The 19,373-nt window shown below is 40.2% G+C and overlaps 1 protein-coding gene across 1 annotated transcript in view; it reads right to left on the reverse strand.

Moving 5' to 3' along the window:
* KIF26B (kinesin family member 26B) overlaps positions 1-19,373 on the reverse strand; it is a 227,864-nt gene that overhangs the window by 95,570 nt on the left and 112,921 nt on the right. The window contains exons 5-7 of the mRNA XM_085857469.1: positions 16,939-17,122; positions 13,633-13,833; positions 2,691-2,784 (exon numbers count right to left, since the gene is read on the reverse strand). Coding sequence (XP_085713595.1) covers positions 2,691-2,784; positions 13,633-13,833; positions 16,939-17,122 — 479 coding nt within the window. The remainder of the gene's footprint in view (positions 1-2,690; positions 2,785-13,632; positions 13,834-16,938; positions 17,123-19,373) is intronic.

Below are 19,373 nucleotides of genomic sequence, written 5' to 3' on the forward strand. Positions count from 1 at the left end.
ACTGCATTTCTGACATATTCAAAGTATAAAAGCCAACGAACGCAGTTATTTATGATCACATCCTTCCCAAAATAGTTGGGTAGGATTGTTTTTTATTCGATTTATGGTAGCATGGTGGCCATAACACAAGTCATGGTCATTTCAGGCCCCTAATTGATGGCTTCTCTGTCATCTACATGGGTTTACATAAAATATATGGTACCTTTCAAAGCCACATGCTGTATTTAAATCTTAAAGAGCTGGTTGCGGGTCACCAATTATGTTCTGAAAATTTATCAATATGATTATATGTGCATTAAATAGTTCAATGCAAACTATTGTGGTTGCCTAACTATTGGGAAAATTAATGAAATTTAACTCCGAAGTTGTTATTTCTCGAGGCTGTTGAAAAAAACAGCAGCGTGCCATATATGGATGGTGACGTCACGTTCTCCAAAACAAAGCGGACGCTCACTCGCTCATTGAAGAAGTGTCCAGTTCAGCGGGCTGTTCTTTCGCTTTGTTTGAGCTTGCAACTGTCTATGTTATCCTTTTGTATTTTGAATTATTGTAGAACAAAGTTATTTGGATATTTGTACATCATGCCTCGTAAGTGTGTCGTCATGTTTTGCGAAAATGGCTGGAAAACGGGTAATCGCTCCCACCGATTCCGGAAGGAATCAAACATTCGCCGGCAGTGGATAAGATTTGTACAAACAAAACGGGTGAATTTTCCCGCAAAGAAAACGGTAAAGATGACCCTTTGGATAGACTTGTCATTTGTGGTGACCATTTCACAGCCGAGGATTACGAAGGCATAAACACATCCGATCACCACTCTGTGAATATGAGTTGTTGGTTGACAAGTTCTCCAGATACTGCTCTGTCACAGAATCAATTGTTGGGTTTAACTGAGAAAAACCTTGAAATGTATTCTTAAAGAGTACATGGAAAAACACATAAATAAACTTTCTGAAAAACACAAGCATGAAAAAAAAATTCTCAACAAACCAACTTATTGTTGATTAAATTACTTTTTTAACAGCATCAGCAAATTGGGCTATTTCATTTCAATTGTAAAAAATTGTTCAATTTTCCACTTTTTTTTTTGTAAATTTGATAGAATGTTTCCCAATGAGGCTAAACATGTTTTGGTATTTGTATGCCACAACAGTCTCTTGAAAGTTGGGGTTTGTTCTAACTGTTCACTTTCGCTGGGGTCAAGCTCAGCTGTCAGAAAGACTTCAACGCCAAGGCGACGGTGTATAATATACTTGGTCCATTATTGATTCATTCTATTTCTGACTCTTGAGTGACGAGAGGGTTAAAAATTATTATATCAAGTCACAGACGAATCAGACTTTACATTATTTTATGCATCGAACAAGAAAATGAAAATCTACAAACCAATCTGTCTGGTGGAGTCTGTCAGTGTGAACTGTCAGTCCTGCCACTGTCAGTCCTGTCAGTCCTGCAGTCAGTCCTGCCACTTGTACACGAAATAGGCCGTTTTCTGGCACTTGCAAGTGGCTCAAATTTATATGGCTCAGGGCCAGAAACTCCATCGTATAAATTCCCATCATCCTCCGACTCGTCCTTGGCAATATAGGAATGAAAACACTCAATTTCATCGTCGATGAAATCACTCTCTGATTCGCATCTCGCCATTGCTCACACGCTGTTTCTAAATGTTCACGAAGTTTTCGGATAATGTGACCTCATTGCATCTTCGGTAAATTCCGGTCTGTTTTTCGATCACTGACAAAAGTTTTGACTTAAAAGTTAATTTTAGCATATTTTGAGTTTCAAATGTAAGAAATTAATTGCCCAACGATTATTAATGTGATTACAACCTTCGAATCACGCAAAGTCATCAGCGACCCAAAACCTGCTCTTTAAACATGCATATGATCACATACTGGGACCCTATGGGCAGGTGTCCTAGCATCGCATCTGCCTCTCCTAGATTATGTGGTATCTAAAGCTCTCAACATTGTTGGAATCTCCCACGATGAGGCCAAAGCACAAGGCTTGTTGCTTTCACCTCGCAGGCAGGTCAGTGGCCTTTGCTTTTTACCACCTCTCCTTTGGTGTATTTTGAGGGGAGCTCATGACATTCCTGAGCCCTCTGACCCTCCCCAGCAACTGCAGAATGCACGTCTTCTTCCAGTAACGTCCTCTTGATGAAACCCTCATAATCCATGCTTACTGCATACCTCAACCCTTTTGTTCCTCAATTCTCCTGTTTGTGGAACAACCCTCCACAGGCTGTTTTATCCCACTCTTCCCTCTCTTGCTTCAAAGCAGGCGGTGTACTCCTCAACCCCCCCCCCCCATGCTCCATCTTCATTCAAATCGTTATCCCCACTAACTCTCATACTTGCTGGTTGCTGTGCCTCTTCCTCTCCCCTCTCTTTTTTTCCTGTTCCTTCATTCCTTTGCTTGAGTCCAACTGTGGATCCATTACCCACCCACCCCAAACCGCTATATAGTTCTTTGATTTATTTCGAACCTCTGTTATCTCTCTCTTCCATGAGTCTCGATATTGTTTACAACAAAAAAAGCAAGTTATGTACAACATTAAATATTTTGTCAAAAGCACAAAAGTCATGTTAACTTATGCAAGCATAAAACTTTTGAGTAGTGATGAAAGAAACAAACAAAAAAGGATTTTAAAATGCAAACACAAATGTCAACATTGATTTCCTTACCCAACTTTGCATGGCCAAAGCAGAAAACACAGCCATCGGCACCATTAACCACAGCCTGCACCACATCCCCAATGCTGCCCGCGCACACCTCGGCCTGGAAGGAAATACAACCACCCAAATCTTGCAACACGACATGTATGAAACTCTGTTTTCCTCCCCCCCTAACCTCCCCCAAAAAACAAAATCATATGACAGAATGAGAACAAACTGAAAAAAGTTTGGTTGTCCAAGAGCTGTTTTCCTATCAAACAATTTGACACTGCCATGAGGTTACTCAAGTTATCCATGAGAAAAAAGGAAAATATAAAACAGCTGTTGTGCCAAGGCCAATACAAGGTGTATAAAGTGCTGTTGCTGCAGAACTTCACCAGGAGCTGTTTCAAAGGCCACAGCTCAGGGTCAGCAGCTGCTGTCGGTAAATTTACACTTTTCATCAAGCATCAATGTCAGTGTATTTTGAATTTCTTTATATCTACACCCAATTATTAGTCCCTGACCGGCTTCACCACTTCACCGGAGGGGAGTAAAGGTTTGCTCTTTGTCAGTCCATCCGTCCATCCGTCCGACCTGTGGTTTTTCAGCCTTTTTCCCCATACCATTTAACATATTCAACTGAAACTTGGTACATGGCTTTATTATGATAAGTTACAGAACAAGTTCGAGTTTCAGGGAGTTTCGTCAATTTCTCACACAGTTATGCCCTTTTTGGACTTAGAAAATATCATATTGGGCAGGGACATGTATTGCAAAGCAATTCTGGCTCTTGTTCAAATTAATTATTATATTTACGATTGCTGGCTGCTTGGTCGAGTGGTTAAAGACTTATTAATTTCTCGAGTGGCCGTTGTGGGTTCAAGTTTCAATTCTCATGGCTGTACACCCTTTCCAAGCTACAACTGAAAAAGCATTGTGAGTATGCCAATCACTGCTCAAAGTAAGTTCAAGGAGGCTTTCATGCTCTAATGGATTAGAATATGCTGGTTTATGGTTGTAATTTATTGGTGGGATAGCCTAGCGGCATGTGCATTCACCACTTTGCTGTCTAGCCTGGGTTCAAATCTCGGGCCAGCTATAAACTATCACCCTGGTGTTATGCCTGCAGGGAAAGGCGTAAATGTGGATGCGGTCCTTCAGATGGACGCTAAACTGGGGGTCATGTCTGCTCGCATTAGTTGTTGGATGTTAAGATTTCTTGTTTTTCTGTTACCTTCAGTCGAATGTCAGGCCTGGCCAACGAGTTTGTGAAAGAATTGGCCAAATGATGGCCACAATAAAGTAGGAATAATCGGGGCTTTTAAAAAAAAACATAGTTGGAGTACATAGTTGCATTTAATTATGTAGAATATTTACAGCATGTACGAATAAAATATGTACATGGGTCATAAACATGACAAATGAAGACGATGATGATGATAGAATGAACCATAAATTCGACAGAGCTCAGCTTTGACGTGTGAACACACCTGAATGCATGAAATCATTTTTTTTTGTGTTGAAGCTGCTGCACAAACAGCAACCACACTTTGATAGAGCAAACGGTGTCCGAATATCAAAGAACAGATCACTTGCACACCACAGTTTAGGCAGGAATTTGGAATTTGGCTAAGGTGGCAACGATAACTTGCCAACTTTTTGTTGATCAGATACTCTGGAAATTTCATAATGTCCACCAACTAATACTAGCAGATGGGTCTCCAGCTTAACATCCAACATGCGCTGCCTGTGAAACACAAATCCGAATAGTTTATAGTTATTCTGAGAATCAAAACCAGAATGCGTGCTACCTTAGCACGATCATATTGGATTATTTATCATGATAATTTTCATAAGATATTTGCTTAAGCTGGTTAAAAACACTGCTGATTAGCTCTTCACACCAGTATATGACCGGAAGTGGCTGTGTGGGAATCATCGCGGACACTTTATGGCAAACGTGGTCGTTTAGCCTGAGGAAGACATCCATCCTCTTATTTGGGCTAATTTAACCAGAAGTAGTTAGCACATCGTATAGCCTTAGCAAGTAGTAGTTAGCATAACATAAAAATTATGCGTACTCAATGAAACGTCACCTGAAACTATGTCTGCTCTCACCTGCTTGTTACAAATCAGCAGGGTATGATGGAAAGATCATAATAGGAATCCTTGCCGAGCATCTTTCCAAGTCCCTGGTGACAAATGGCAACATTGATATATCAATCCAGAAGGTCGGGATCCCAGGCCTCCCTGGCTGTGTGGAGCACTCAGTGATAATAAGACACACCATTCAGACCAATAAAGAGAGGAAGGAAGATCTATCAGTGGGTCTGGCTGGATCTTGCCAATGCATATGGCTCTGTTCCTCATGCCATTATATGATTGGCTCTTGAGTTTTTTAGCTTACCAGATGTGTAACTGTCTGAGAAAGTAATATGAAGGATTCCAGATGAGATTCTTGACAGGTGAGTACACATCTGCATTCAAGCCTTTGGAGGTTGGCATACCGATGGGCTGTACCATCTCTCCTATCCTATTTGTGATGGTTATGGATATAATTGTCAGAAACACAAGTTCAAAAGGGAGAGGGGTGGATATTGAGCCAGGTCTGGAGTTACCACTGCTGAGAGTATTCATGGATGACCTCACCTTGCTTAATCCAAGTACAGAGGAGGCAAAGAAGGTGTTAAGGTGGCTTGAGCAGCTGATTCAATAGAGCAGAATGAAGGTCAAATCCAAGAAGTTAAGGAGTCTCGTCCTGAGGGAAGGGAAGCTTGATGAGAAAATGCACTTCACAATAGGTGTTGAGCAAATACTGAGTGTCAGATGCCCTAGTCAAGAGCCTGGGTTGAGGGTTTACATCGGACCTGTCTGACAAGACACAGCTGAAAGAGATCCACCACTGGGTGGAAGACAGTTTAAAATGCATTGGTAAGTGCCTGTTACCAGGAAAGTACAAACTTTAATTCCTGAAGTATGGCTTTTTCCCAAGAGTCATGTGGCCACTGATGGTGTCCAACATGGCACTGTTACATGTGGAAAGGATGGAAAAGAGTGTCAGTGCAGATTAGATGATGGCTTGGAATACCACCCTGAACTATTAATTGCCTATTGCCAGCTTCTCTATTGCCAGTCTAATAAGCTAATCTTATGGTTGATAGTACTTACAGAAGGGGTTCAAGCCAAGAAAGTACACTAGGATATAACCTTGAGTGATTCCAAGGACCCATTCTTGAGGGGAACTCCACCAGATGCAAGAATTGGATGAAAATGGCCTGTCCAGGAGGAGATGGTGGCTGATTAAGACAGAAGGACTTAATGGGACGAGTTCAAACAAGATGAGCTGAATGCAGTTCTTCCAGAAAGCTGATGTGCAATAAAAGGAGGAGGAGGGAGGTACGATTGGCTAAGGCAGTTGGTCTATTTCAACAAGAAGTGTGGTGTACTAGTGATGAGACTGAGTCAAGAAAGTGTCATTGATTAGCATCTGGAGCATGGAGCCACTAAAATGAAGGTTTCTGGCCAGAGCAATGTGTGATGTCCTCCTTACACCCCACAACATGAAGTGGAGGAAGGCTGACAAAATAAAAATGCCATAAGTATGACAGGATAGGATCATTGAAACATGTCCTGACAAATTGCAAAGTATCTCGAATAGAGGGTATCTACACTGAAAGACACAGCCAAGTGCTGAAGCAAGTGCAGCTTGTATTATGAGGTCCAAAAGGCAAATGCCAATCATAACAGGCAAAAGAGAAGGGCAACTGTGATTCCCTTTGTGTGAGAGGGAAAATCATGTTTTGAAGGGGAAGAAAACCAAATCTAAGACAGTTGGAACCTTGAGCAAAGCCAGCAAGCTGTGGAACTAGAGAAACAGATGATCTTCCCACAGCAACCTGAGACCAGATATTTTGCTGTGGTCAGTGGAAGCAAAGCTGGCCAGGCTTAGTGAGCTGACTGTCTCATGAGAAGACAATGTCCATGTAGCCCATGAGTACATGATGGACAAATACTCAGAACTCAGAACCTAATGGAAGGAAGGAAGCTGCAAGGTACATTGTATCCCATTCAAAGTTGGGTGCTGAGGGTTTGCACCTACATTCTAACCCTAACTCTGACCAAGCTGGGAGTTGCCAGTAAAGAGAGGAAGGAAGTAGGCGAGAGAGCTCTAATGATGCTCCAATAAGCTAAATTCAGATATGGCAGAAATGCAGAACTGGACAAGTCAAGATGGCCAACCAATAACTCAAGCAGCTAGAGATGGCATTTGTCTTTGTAGACGCTGCTGGCCCGGCCCCTAAAGCTCATATTGAGGTTAAGGGGCCAACTGGCAAGGGAACCATGACCGAGGACCTGGCTGTGAAGAAGGCAAAGCCTGTGAGTTTGTTTTGAATCTCCCGTCTTGACGACCAGTCAATTTAGTCCACTGCAGGACAGGTGAAAGAGGGTCCCCCACCCCCTCAACATGGTTCATTCGGTTCTATTCAGTGCAACTCAAGAGGCTTTGTACTCCATTAATTTCTTCTATTTTATCTCTCAATCTGATATTTGGACCACCTCTGCTTCTTCCAGGACCTCAGCGAGGTTGCCAGTTTCCAACTATCATTGTTCATCATTTATCCATTCTTCTTGCTATGTATCTAGCACAGTTCCATTTTAAAATGTTTTTTAATTCGTTTATCTTCTTGTCCCTTTTGGTTGAACCATGACACTATCTTTACATGGCTATTTGCATGATAATCAAGTTTTGCTCCGCGTTTGTTAAAGACGATGTTTCACTGCCATGTGCCATTGCAGAGAGAACACACTGAAGGTAAACTTTCCTTTCAGACACAATGGCAGTTTGCTTTTCACAACATTTTTCAATTTTCAAAATGCTGCCACCGCTGCTCTCACACAGCTTCTTCAAAGTAATCCGTATTGAGTTGCAGGAGTTGTCTTCAAAAAAATGTGATTGTTGGTTTCTTCAATTTTGCAAATGTCAATTTAAATCTCTTCCATTTTTTCATAGCAGTTGAACATTAATTTTGTTATATTAATTTTCGTCCGACCTTTTGACTCTCCAAATTGAGCTCTTCCATCATTATTTTCAGTTCTTCAGCATTAACAGCAAAGGAGTTACTTGAGATTAAAACAGTCATCTGTGAATTGTAGGTGGTTTAGGCTTTCTATAATGACATTTAATCCTCTATTCTCCCAATGTATCCATTAGAACACTCCAAGGCAAGCAGTGTACAATTTTGATCAGATCATGTTTCCCTATCTGACACTCCTTTCGATCTTGTTCTCACCACTGTTTGGTGCAGTTTCAAGTGTGTTGTTCCACCATTGTCTACCTCACTAAATATATTGATATACTTGAGGTTTAGATTTCTGAGAGGGAGAGCTTGTATATGATGGCATGCGATTCCACACTGGTGAATGCTTTTTCATAATCAATAAATACAACATGCAAAGGAAACAGATCCCGTGTATTCGTGGGCCGCAAAGTGTGACCTGCTTCTACATTTTAATTTTTTTATTATTTTTTTATTATCGCTATTTAATTTATTTATTTTTTAACACCGGAGAAGTCCGATCCTATCTCCACCAGAGAAATTGATAATCAGACAACATCACAGTATTACATAAAAAAGATGCAAAAACAGATCCCCTTAACTACAGCCTGATTAGCTTCCTGTACTTCCAATCATCAGCAAGGTCATGGAATCCATTTTCGCAGTTGACATAAAATCATTTCTTTTCTCCAACAGCTTCATCTCAGATCATCAATTCAGATTCAGACTTGGTCATTCTACCATGAGCATGCTGCTTCTACTCTCCCAACAATGGTGGAGGCCCTCAATATCAGACATAAGATCAGGGCCATCTCTCTGGACATATCTTGAGCTTTTGATGCAGTCTGGCATCCTGCCTTGCTCTCCAAACTGTCTGTCTATGAAATCCAAGGCCAACTCCACTCTTGAATAATGTACTTCCTCCACTCTCGTAGACAACGTGTGGCTCTCAATGGAACCATTTCGTCTCCTCTCCCTGTCAAGGCTGGAGTACCCCAAGGCAGTGTTCTAGGCCCCATATTATTGCGAATCTTCATCAATGATCTCACTCACTGACTCTTTAGAAAATCCTCTTTACCTCTTTGCTGATGACTCCACTCTCTGCTGTGACATCACTCATCCTTCTGACAGACAGGCAGCTCTTCCCTCTCCTCAGACCTTCACAAAATCACAAACTGATCAAACACAATTTTGCTTATGTATGCATACTGTCCACCCTTTGATTCTCCCTTACCCCTCATCGTTACCTGCATTCCTTGTTTGTCCATCTCCTTTCTCCCTCTGCCCTGCTGTTAGTGTTTCCCCTTTCTCCTGCTGTTCCCTTTGTTATGTTGTGTCCAGATTTGTTCTGCATAATCACTTCCACAAGTCTAGACCATGTAAAAAAATTAAAACAAAAAAAACAAATAAACCAAAAAACAATGCCCCAACATTCACGGATCCCGACATTCGTGGCATTTTTCAGGAACATTTTTCATAACCAACCAGAACAAGTCTCGACTAAAAAAGAAATAAAATAAAAACAAAAAAACAATGCCTCGATATTCGCGGCATTTTTCAGGAACATATCCTCCGTGAATAATGGGGTCCAGCAGTGTATATATATATATATATATATATATATATATATATATATATATATATATATATATATATATATATATATATATATATATATATACATATACACACACAGTTGGGTCCTGACATTCTCATTTATTTTCTGCCTTGCACTTAGTGTATTCGCAAAAAAAATTCTGTATTTGCAATTTATCACGGGCATATTCGTGGTTTTTCTCAACTGCTTCTACATTTGTGGCCCTCTGATTCACAGATTCGTTGTTTTTTGCAGGCACATTCATGGTTTTTCTGACCTGCTTCTACATTCACGGCCCTGTGCTTCATGTATTCATGGTTTTCGCATATACGCAGTTTTTCTGACCTGGTTCGACACTTGCGGCCCGGTGCTTCACGTATGCATCGTTTTTTGCATATTTGCAGTTTTTATGACCTGCATCCACATTTGCGGCCCTTTGCTTCACGTATTCATGGTTTTTCGAGTATTTGTGGTTTTAAATACATTCCCAGTTTTTCTGACCTGTTTCTACATTTGTGGCCCTGTGCTTCATGTATTCACAGTTTTTCATGAGCATATTAATGGTTTTTCACAGGATTTTTGATTTCCCCTGTTGAATCATGAAGCACCTTTTTCCCATTGAAATAATGCCACGACATTTGTCAGGAACATATCCCCCATGGATATATATATATATATATATATATATATTTATATCATCATCATCATCATCATCATCATCATTTTACAGCCATTTCCATGCTTGCATAGTCCTCCAAATACATACATAGTCCTCACAAAAATTGTGCAAAAAAATGTTTGAGGTTAGTGATGTATTTTGATGAATTAAGGTATGTTGGTATTCTCGCTATTAAGTTGCACATCCATAAACAAATATGATGTTACTGCAAGCCACATTGATGTCATCCATGCGATCATGACTTGGTTTGACTCTGTGACATGAGTGTGAAGATTGTCAATGAATCTAGTCTGGATACTAGAACAGCACTTGGTAGAGTACATCGTCTCACCTTGCGTGTTCATTCTGAACAAAAATACCATCACTCACTGAGCACGCGACTATTATGGTCCACTGCTAGCTATTATGGCCGATATATTATGGCCCATATGGCCCTGTATCATCCATGCACCCTATTATGTCACATGCATTGCCATTATTGATCATTGGGATATTTAACGACCAATGTTGTGCACATTAAGGCTAAATTGCATCAATGAAGATGTATATGAAAAAAAAAAATCAAACCATATTCTCCATGGCTAGTCGATCATATGCATGAAGTTTTGCATCAATCTCTTAAGCGGTTCTGGAGAAGATTTTTTACATTTTTATTTTCAATCCAATGTGGCTGCCAGACCATATGACCAATGACATCATAAATTTAATTTTTCACTGACATCGGGTCATAGATCAGATATATGAAGTTTCGATTTTTTGGATAAGGATTTCGATTCAATAAATTATGGCTGAAATACCACTTCACTGATTATGTCATCCTTATCACCTTATATACCCCATCGGGGAATTGATGACATAGGCCAAGGTTCAATTTTTTTTGTTGTTGAGCAGTTTCCGAGAAAAGAAGATAGATGTCCAATTTTTTTTCCTTTAATCCAAGATGGCTGCCATATCTTGTGACCAATGATGTCAGGTTGCCAATAAAATTGTGTCCATGGGGAGTCCTCTGATGTTTAAAGTTTTGCATCGATTGAACAAGCGGTTGCAGAGAAAGCATTTTTAAAGCAAAAATATATAGACGTGGACACGCACGCATTGCAATCGTCTCATAACCCCTTTGGGGTAAGACTAATGAGCACAAGAAAGCTTGCATTGGCAGACATGGCTTCATTATAAATTTGTGACTACCACTGACCTTAATACAAGCTAGCACATGTCTTCTATCATCGACACTTAAAAGCATAGGGAGATATGGATTGAAAAATACATCTTGACATGGACAAAGTCAGACAATCCAGCTCTCACCATGGAATGCTGCACATTATTCAACCAGGGCAACTTCCTATTGATCAAGAAACTGTGGGCAGACTTGGCAACCATGGACAAAATTCACTACGATGTCCCTAAATGTGCTCAATTGGATTCAAGTCCGGAAGTCATGCAGATCAAGTGATGTTTGTGAGTGATGAAGTGCAGTGATAATAACACGTGCAGGATGTGGACAAACATAGGCATCAATAGGGATAAAGTTGGCACCTTGCTCTTGGGCTAGACGCTAGAGGAATGACTACAACCATAAAGATCTCATCAGTTTAGCTGACAGCAGTCATAGCCACAAAATTAATGATGAAAAGATTCGTTTTTCCTCCAACTTGAATGTTTGCTCACACCATCATGCTGCACCTATTAAAACGATGATGTTGTGTCATGCCGGAATTAGAAAATTGCTCTACACCTTGTCTACAGACTCTAATGCGTCCATTAAGGAAGTCAAAACAGAATCTGGATTTGCCAGTGAAAAGAACATGGCATCAATGATTTACCCTCTGGGTGTGAAGTTGTGTCATCCATTATATGCATTGATGTCAATGGCGCTGTGTTGGAGGAATACAGATCAGTTGTCTTCTGAACCTCATACCACTGGTATGAAGCCTATTTCAAACTGTTAGGTTCAAATTTTGATGGTTGATTGCTCTTTTCAGGTCATACTGAAAATATTGCGATGTTGAAAAATAGTTCCTTTGGAGATCATTATATATAACGATCCTCACGTGTAATTACTACCATTGGGTGACCTGAATGAGTTTTCCCTTGAACTGTCCATTTTGACCATACCCATCAGTGCTCCAGAAATAACAGTGTGATGAACATTGCACAGGGAAGCAGCCAGTTTGAATTATTTCCCCATGAACCATCTCGATGATGTGAGCCATTTATTTTGGTCTTCCATGATAACCAGCCATTCCTTAACTGATTTAGACCACATGAGTGGGTAGTTTTCAGAGGGCATTAACATAAGCAATGTGTAGACATATACACAGAGCTCATGATAAGTGTAACATTACATGATGAATGTCCATTCTCATGACTGTCTCTCTTTGTTCATCAGCCCATTTACCTGCGCAGCGAGACAGGATTTTGCAAGTGTGTGTGTGTGTGTGTGTGTGTGTGTGTGTGTGTGTGTGTGTGTGTGTGTGTGTGCATGCGTCCAGGCCACAACTTCTTTTTTTAACCATTTGAGCTTTTCTCATCAAATTTTCAACAAACCTTTATTATGAGAATATGGAGATCACTAATTAATAATTGGGTCAAAATATCCAAAGGCAAAGTCATGGTAAGTATAAATAGCCCTTATTAGCCTGTCCCCCACTGCACAGCATAAGACAGTTGGGTTTTTTTAAACGCTTCTCTGTTTCTTTATATTGTCTACTTGCATTTTGAGATGCTTTCCAGTTTACCATTTCAGCTTTTGTCTTCAAATTGTCAACAAACCTTTATTATGAGAATATGGAGAAGAGTAATTAATAAAAAATTTTTTAGCTTTTGTTTTCGTCAAGTTTAGTTCAAGTACAAAGCAGATGCGGACGGGCTTTGCATTTTGGGATGCCTTCTAGTGAGCTTTGGTTTGCAATATCTCAAGCGTGCATCCATACCTTATTTCACAGTTTAAAAGTTGTTGCTGAATTTTTGTGAAGAATGTATTTTCACCAGTCATTTGTCTGATTTATATCAAAAAAAAGTTAGAGAGAAAGACATTATTTTCATTTAAAATAGATAAGGCTGAATTGCCAGCTCATCCATACATATGTATGAAGGGAATGTCTGCTTGCATTTTTATCTGACAACAGTCTTTCTAGAACAGCTATCAGTGAGATCAGATGGAGATGACGGGTTTAAGAGGAGGGGAGTACAACGGCAATATTGTTTGAAAGAGTAAGAACTTCGGAAAAAGAGGGCAGAAGGGAAGGTGAGGGTGCCAAATGTGGGAAACGGTTAAAACAGTACAATTCTTGCACACATGATATTTATACGGCCAATTTATAATGAAGCCGTTTGCATGTTTGTTATAAAACCACAGACAGTGCAGTCGTGATGTGGCTGCTTTTCTCGAGTACAACTCAAATTCAGATGGACCTACACAGATTGTTACTTTCAGAAAATATATCATATTTTTTGGAAATTATTTAATTCGAGACAGCTTTCAGAGAAATTCAAAAAGAGTATTTCCAATAAAGTGTAACTGGTCTTTATATGAGCAGATCGAAACGGATTTCTAGGAGAGAGTTTCTCTGTGACCGTCACAACTGCACAAACTTTATCGAAGAATGCACATCACTTTAAGTATTGTTGGCACACCTGTGTTGCATCCCGACAAAATACAGCATCAAAGGCAAACATCTTGGGCGCACTGATGGCAAGACGACGGGCTGCAGCACTCAGCAAACCGTTTGGGGGTTCTGGCTCATGGAGAATCACTTGTGCCTTGCCTGTATCTGCCTTGAGGAAAGCTGAGGTTTCACCTGGCTCTCCTGGGCTGATCCGCAGCATGACCTTTACCTGGCGAGGTAGACACTTACTAGACTCGTTATTGGTAGCAATTCAAACATAAAAATGCAATTCTGACATCAAACAAAACGGTCTCTATGTGATGCAACATTGAATGAAGCAATATCATTGCAGACTGCTTTATAAGCTGCAATGATTATGGCGCTTGATTATTTCAGACACTTTATCTGGAATTTGTAATTTTCCTTCCATAAAGTAATCAAAAGTCATCATTGCAAATGAAAAACAGTTAGACGGCTCATAAAGAATTCATAATGGCAAAAGTCCTTTGAGAAATCAGTTTGCGTCGCGCAAGTCAAAACCACAGAGGAATATGCCCACCGAGCAATTCCCCATATTGTGCAATTTCACTGGCAGGGCTAATTAACCTGCACAGCCTGGAATGATATGGAAAAGTGACGGATGTAATGGAAGAAGCATTGTGAGAATTCTTCGAAAGCACTGCTTTCCTCTCCCCTCCAATCGCTGACAGTCTTGGATGTGCATTCCCTTGGACCAGGAACTGCACTATTGATATTTTCTTATTGCTCTGTTGTCCGTGACTACCCTAATCACCAGATATCTCTCACTTGTTACAATATGGTGTACACTAGTTACCTTTCTACTCTCTCGGCACTTTTATGACAAAAGGCTTTGAGCAAATTCCTCATCCTGTGGCACAATTAGGGATTTCTCATGTACGGTAATATTTCCGTACAATGCTGGAACATGGTACAGAAATGGGAATTTGATTTTATTTTTCCATCTGTTGTGTAAATTCTGTCATTCCTATCATTAGTGAATATCTTACATTCTCCTGTTCATTTTGAAATAAAAATAATTGTGTGCAATTATGATCAACCCAGTTGTCATCATCAACTATTCCGTTCTTAACAATTGTTGTCCATGTGTGCTAAGAAAAATCATAAACCTTAATGTAATTGGTGAGAAACCTCAAATAAATTTGCAAACATATAATGTACAAATAAAACCCGAGACGATGTTCAACAAAATTCTTTGAACAAAAAAATTGCATGATGCTGGAGAAGTAATCTGCAATTTCAAAATGTATTCAGTTAATTGCTGGGTTCCGGTCAGGGAGAAGCTTTTGCTCGAGCAAAAGGAATGTCATAGCGATATCTAAAATTATTATTATTTTTTTTTTTTGCTTTGATGATTTGTCACTGTACTGGTCAATACCAATAATTGACAAATCTAGGTATCTCACTTTACTAACCAAACTTTAAAGTCTTAACTTAAATTAAGAATGTAAAACTAGTCTTCATGAAAGCTGGTGTCGATCTGTGTCAGCAGACAGGTAGAACAATGGATGGAATCAACATGACGTTCATCAGAATATGCTAACTGCTGTGGGAAGCAAGGGGAACCTGATATTTCGGTCGTTAATTCTTCATCAGAGGAAAAGAACTCTTCCGACACGCTGACATTTTTGCTCCAACGAAAGGTTAATGCCTGAAACGTCAGCTTCTCCTTGCAACGCATAGCTGTTAGCATATCTCACTCGATGTCCTGTTGATTTCTTCCATTGTCCTTGTGTTAATAGCCAAACTCTCAGCTCGCCAATTTACTCTCTACAACGGAAATACAGTCCACTGAAGAGCACACGCTTTTTCCATGGTATCCGTGAAAGCAGGTTTAACTCATGGTAGGATTATGGTTCCAATCCACATTCTTTTTTTTTGTCAATACTAATGGCCAATATAATTAACACATTCATTATTGTTTTAGATTATTAAAGTCCGTATTAGAAAAAAATGGATGAAATCAGTTGAAATTTGAAAAGTTGAGGAGAAGCTAAAATTTCGGGCATTAACCCTTCGTCAGAACGAAAGGGGGTTTAACGCCCAAAACGTCAGCTTCTCTGCCTTGCTTCACACTGAGGTTGGTATACTCCAATAAAAAATTCCATTTATTTCATCTACTGTTCTACCTGTCTGCTGGTGCAGATCAACAGTAGCGTTTACAAGCAAGACTGGTTCTTTATTCCACATATTTAACAATAAACTCACAGAATATGTACCCTTACATGAACCCATGTTGATTGCTTCCTTTAATGCATTCATTACGTTTTTCTTAATAACACTTAGACAACCAGCACCACCTTTCAATCGAGACAACCGGCACAAATTTATGTCAAAAACCTTAAGTTATGTATCGTATTCTCTACCGTTAACCGGAACTGTCACTTGTGTCCGTTTGTTTATTCCTTCCAAGAAAAAAAAGAAGAAGAAAAGAAACAAATTATGACTGAAGATATTTCCTTGAATCTCCTTACATTACCAAAACTATCCATGACTGTTGAGATAGACTGAGTTTATGTGCCATCTCACAACAGCCAGTTTTAATCACCAGCACCAACATGGTTTGCCAATTCTACCACCTGTACCTGTTCAACCACCGGTACAATTGTGATGATGGTTCGAAGTTAACGGGGATAGTCTTCTGGACAGCATTACTGAGTGTTTGATTCCCTCATTGTAAACAAGGGTTGATATCAAATGGTGTATTTTCTGCCAGATGTTTCTACGTCAGGCTTTTCTTTCAACGAAGAAAGTTCTAATGTTCAGTCATTTTTGCTTCCATTTGTGGATCCTGAAGGATGTCAATTATTTCCTTATTACATCCTTCAAGAAAGATAACCTTGAGTACTCCACCAAATTAATGGATTCACAGATGTAAGCAAAAGGGGGAGATGATTAACAAAAATGAAAAAGATGATCCTCATGAATGTTGAGGATTCGATGGTCAGTCTCAGTCTCAGTCTCTCTCTCTCTCGTCCAGCCTGTGGCTGCTGGTTGCATCATTGGTTGGGACGCGGCTATGCCGCTGATGCAGTGTCCCCCTTACCAGTACACTGATGCTCATTTTGCTGACCTTGGAAGGATGACAGGCTGAGTAAATCTCCTGGTGTATTTTAATTCAGCGGCCAACGGGGCTTGAACTCAGGACCCTAGGATCCCAAGCCACCAACCTAACCACTAAGCCAACACCAGGCTTGATGGTCAGTAATGTTCGTTGAAGTTGAATGTCATTACCAGTGCCAAAGGTGACTTGAAAAAGTTTCAGTGCAACACAACTATCTCAGAAAACCCCTACCTTTCCAATGCCTTGGCTCTCCTTTGCTTTCGGTGCAGCACGAAGCAGTCCTGGTGGTGTTGGTGGAGGGAAGTCACGGAGAATAGCGCAGAAGTTTGTGGCGAAGGCAGGGAACTCGACATGCAGTTGTGTTGGCACCATCCTGTGGCACCTTTTCGACGAGAGGTTTAGTTTTTGTGCAGCCCTGTGTGGGAAACGTCATGCCACGTCATGCTCATTCACCCAAAAACACCCGAGGGTGAAAATATAATGGGCAGCACGTAGCAGCAAAACGACTGGTGAAGACTGGCCATAACAGATCAAAGGACATAATGAAACCACTTCTCAGTGGATATTGCACCAATGGTGAATGTTATTGCTTTGGTGGCCTGAAGGCCTGTATCATTTTTGCCTTGTTTCATGCAGCCATATTCCCCAGAAAGTTAAACTTTTTTGGAACACAGTGGAATTTCTTGAATTTCTGCCTTTGGGCAGAATGATTCTATTTGGACCCTATGGATGGGAGAGGGTGTGGGGGCTTGGGGGGGATGTGGGGGCTGGGGGGTCCTCAGATCAATATTTGGGCACTTTCATGATTTCATTGTGGATTGAATGACTCGTGTGCAGGGGCATTGAAATTAATGGCATTAGTGTGGCCCATCTAGTTGAGGTGAGAATGAGGGAAATATATTAAGGTGTGGATGTTGCCCTACTCCCTTCTACGGAAAAAAACAAAACATCAAATGTTTCAGACTGACATACAAACATCCATATACAATTACCGAAACATACAATATAATCAATGTGTATGGATTCATACATGAGTTTTGCGTGCAGCACATTGCTGCTGACTGCAGCATTGCTGGAGGGTGTGGCTGTGTCTCTGACGCACATATGATCTGATGATGGGCTGTGCCCCCCAAAGGTTAGAGCAGGAATTTTGTAATTTGGCCAAGGTCCCAGTGATAGCTTGCCTACTCTTCACAAACAACACCATGGGATTTTAACATCCACCAAATATTGTCAGCAGGTGGGACATCCAGTTTAACATCCATCCGAGGAACGGCACATGCATTGATGCCTCATCCTGCCTTCTAAACACCAGGGTGATCGTTTATGGCTGGGCCGAGATTCAAACCCATGCTAGTAGCTCAGAGGTGAGTATTCATACCGCTGGGCCAGCCTACGTGTTTGGATGAGAAATTCAGATTTGTTTAAACAAAAATGACAACAAACTAATTAGACAGCATGTGTATTAACTAATAGAACAGAGACAACTCCAGAACAAAGTAGAATGGAACTCGGTAGAGCACACACCTCCGCAGGGTTGAACAGTTTGCGTTTTGTACATCACTGATAGGTCAAATCTGCTGACCTGAACCAAAATTTACTCTGCTTATTTGTGTCATCCAACCAACTCATCCAGCGAGCTTCGTCCGAATCCGTCAACAACTTTTTGAGATATCGTGCTATATATAATTTTTGGCCCTATCTCTCAATGGTGAAGAATCACTTTAAAAATTCTAGTATCCGGATTCGTAGCCGGATCTTCACATAAATCTAACCATTTCATCCTCGTCACACACCCACCAAGAAGTCCACCAAATTTCGTCCGAATCCATTCACAACTTTTTGAGATATCCTATTCACAGACAGACAGACAGAGAAACAAACAAACAGAGAGGGGTAAAAACATAACCTCCTCCCACCAATATCTAGGTACATGGATAGAATAACACCACATTTATGTCGTGGTACTTATGACTTCTCATATTTTGATACATATATAAATGTACAAGTTAAAGCAATGAGAATTTGAAAATCAACATCTCATCTGTGTGAGCTAAAATGAAAAACACTTGAAACTAGAGGGGGAGCACTCGGTAGAGTGCAAAACCTCCACCGCCAATACTGCTGGGTCACTGAAGTGAACCTGATATCCTATATTCATTGTAGGTCAAAACGGATCAGACTCTACTGAACCACGACTGAATAAACTAAACTAGATCGACGTGCATGTAGAAATGCCAAAAAACAAAATGGAAATTTTTTTGAAAAAAAAGTTGCAAAATTTCTGGGTTTTTTTCTCTAACAAATTTTTTTTTTGGCGGGGGGGGGGGTTGGAAATCACTTAAAACATGTAGAAATGCAAAAAAAACAAAAAAAACAAATATTTTTCAAATAAACAAAATTTTTTTGAAAAAAAGTTGCAAATTTTTTTTTCTCTAACAAATTTATTTTTTGGGGTTGGAAATCACTTAAAACATGTAGAAATGCAAAAACAAAAATTCAAATATTTTTTCAAAATGGCCGCCATCGCGGCCATATTGGACTTTGGACCAAGTCCAAAATCTAACGGCATGATCCTTGGACCATACCTAATCCCCCCACCAAATTTCGTCGAAATCCGTCCAGGAGTTTTTCCATAATACTGTTCACAAACAAACAAACAAACA

The sequence above is a fragment of the Eptatretus burgeri genome, chromosome 15 (assembly GCF_056783735.1).
Source record: "Eptatretus burgeri isolate ZD-2024b chromosome 15, Ebu_testis_v1, whole genome shotgun sequence".
NCBI classification, from domain to species: domain Eukaryota; kingdom Metazoa; phylum Chordata; class Myxini; order Myxiniformes; family Myxinidae; genus Eptatretus; species Eptatretus burgeri.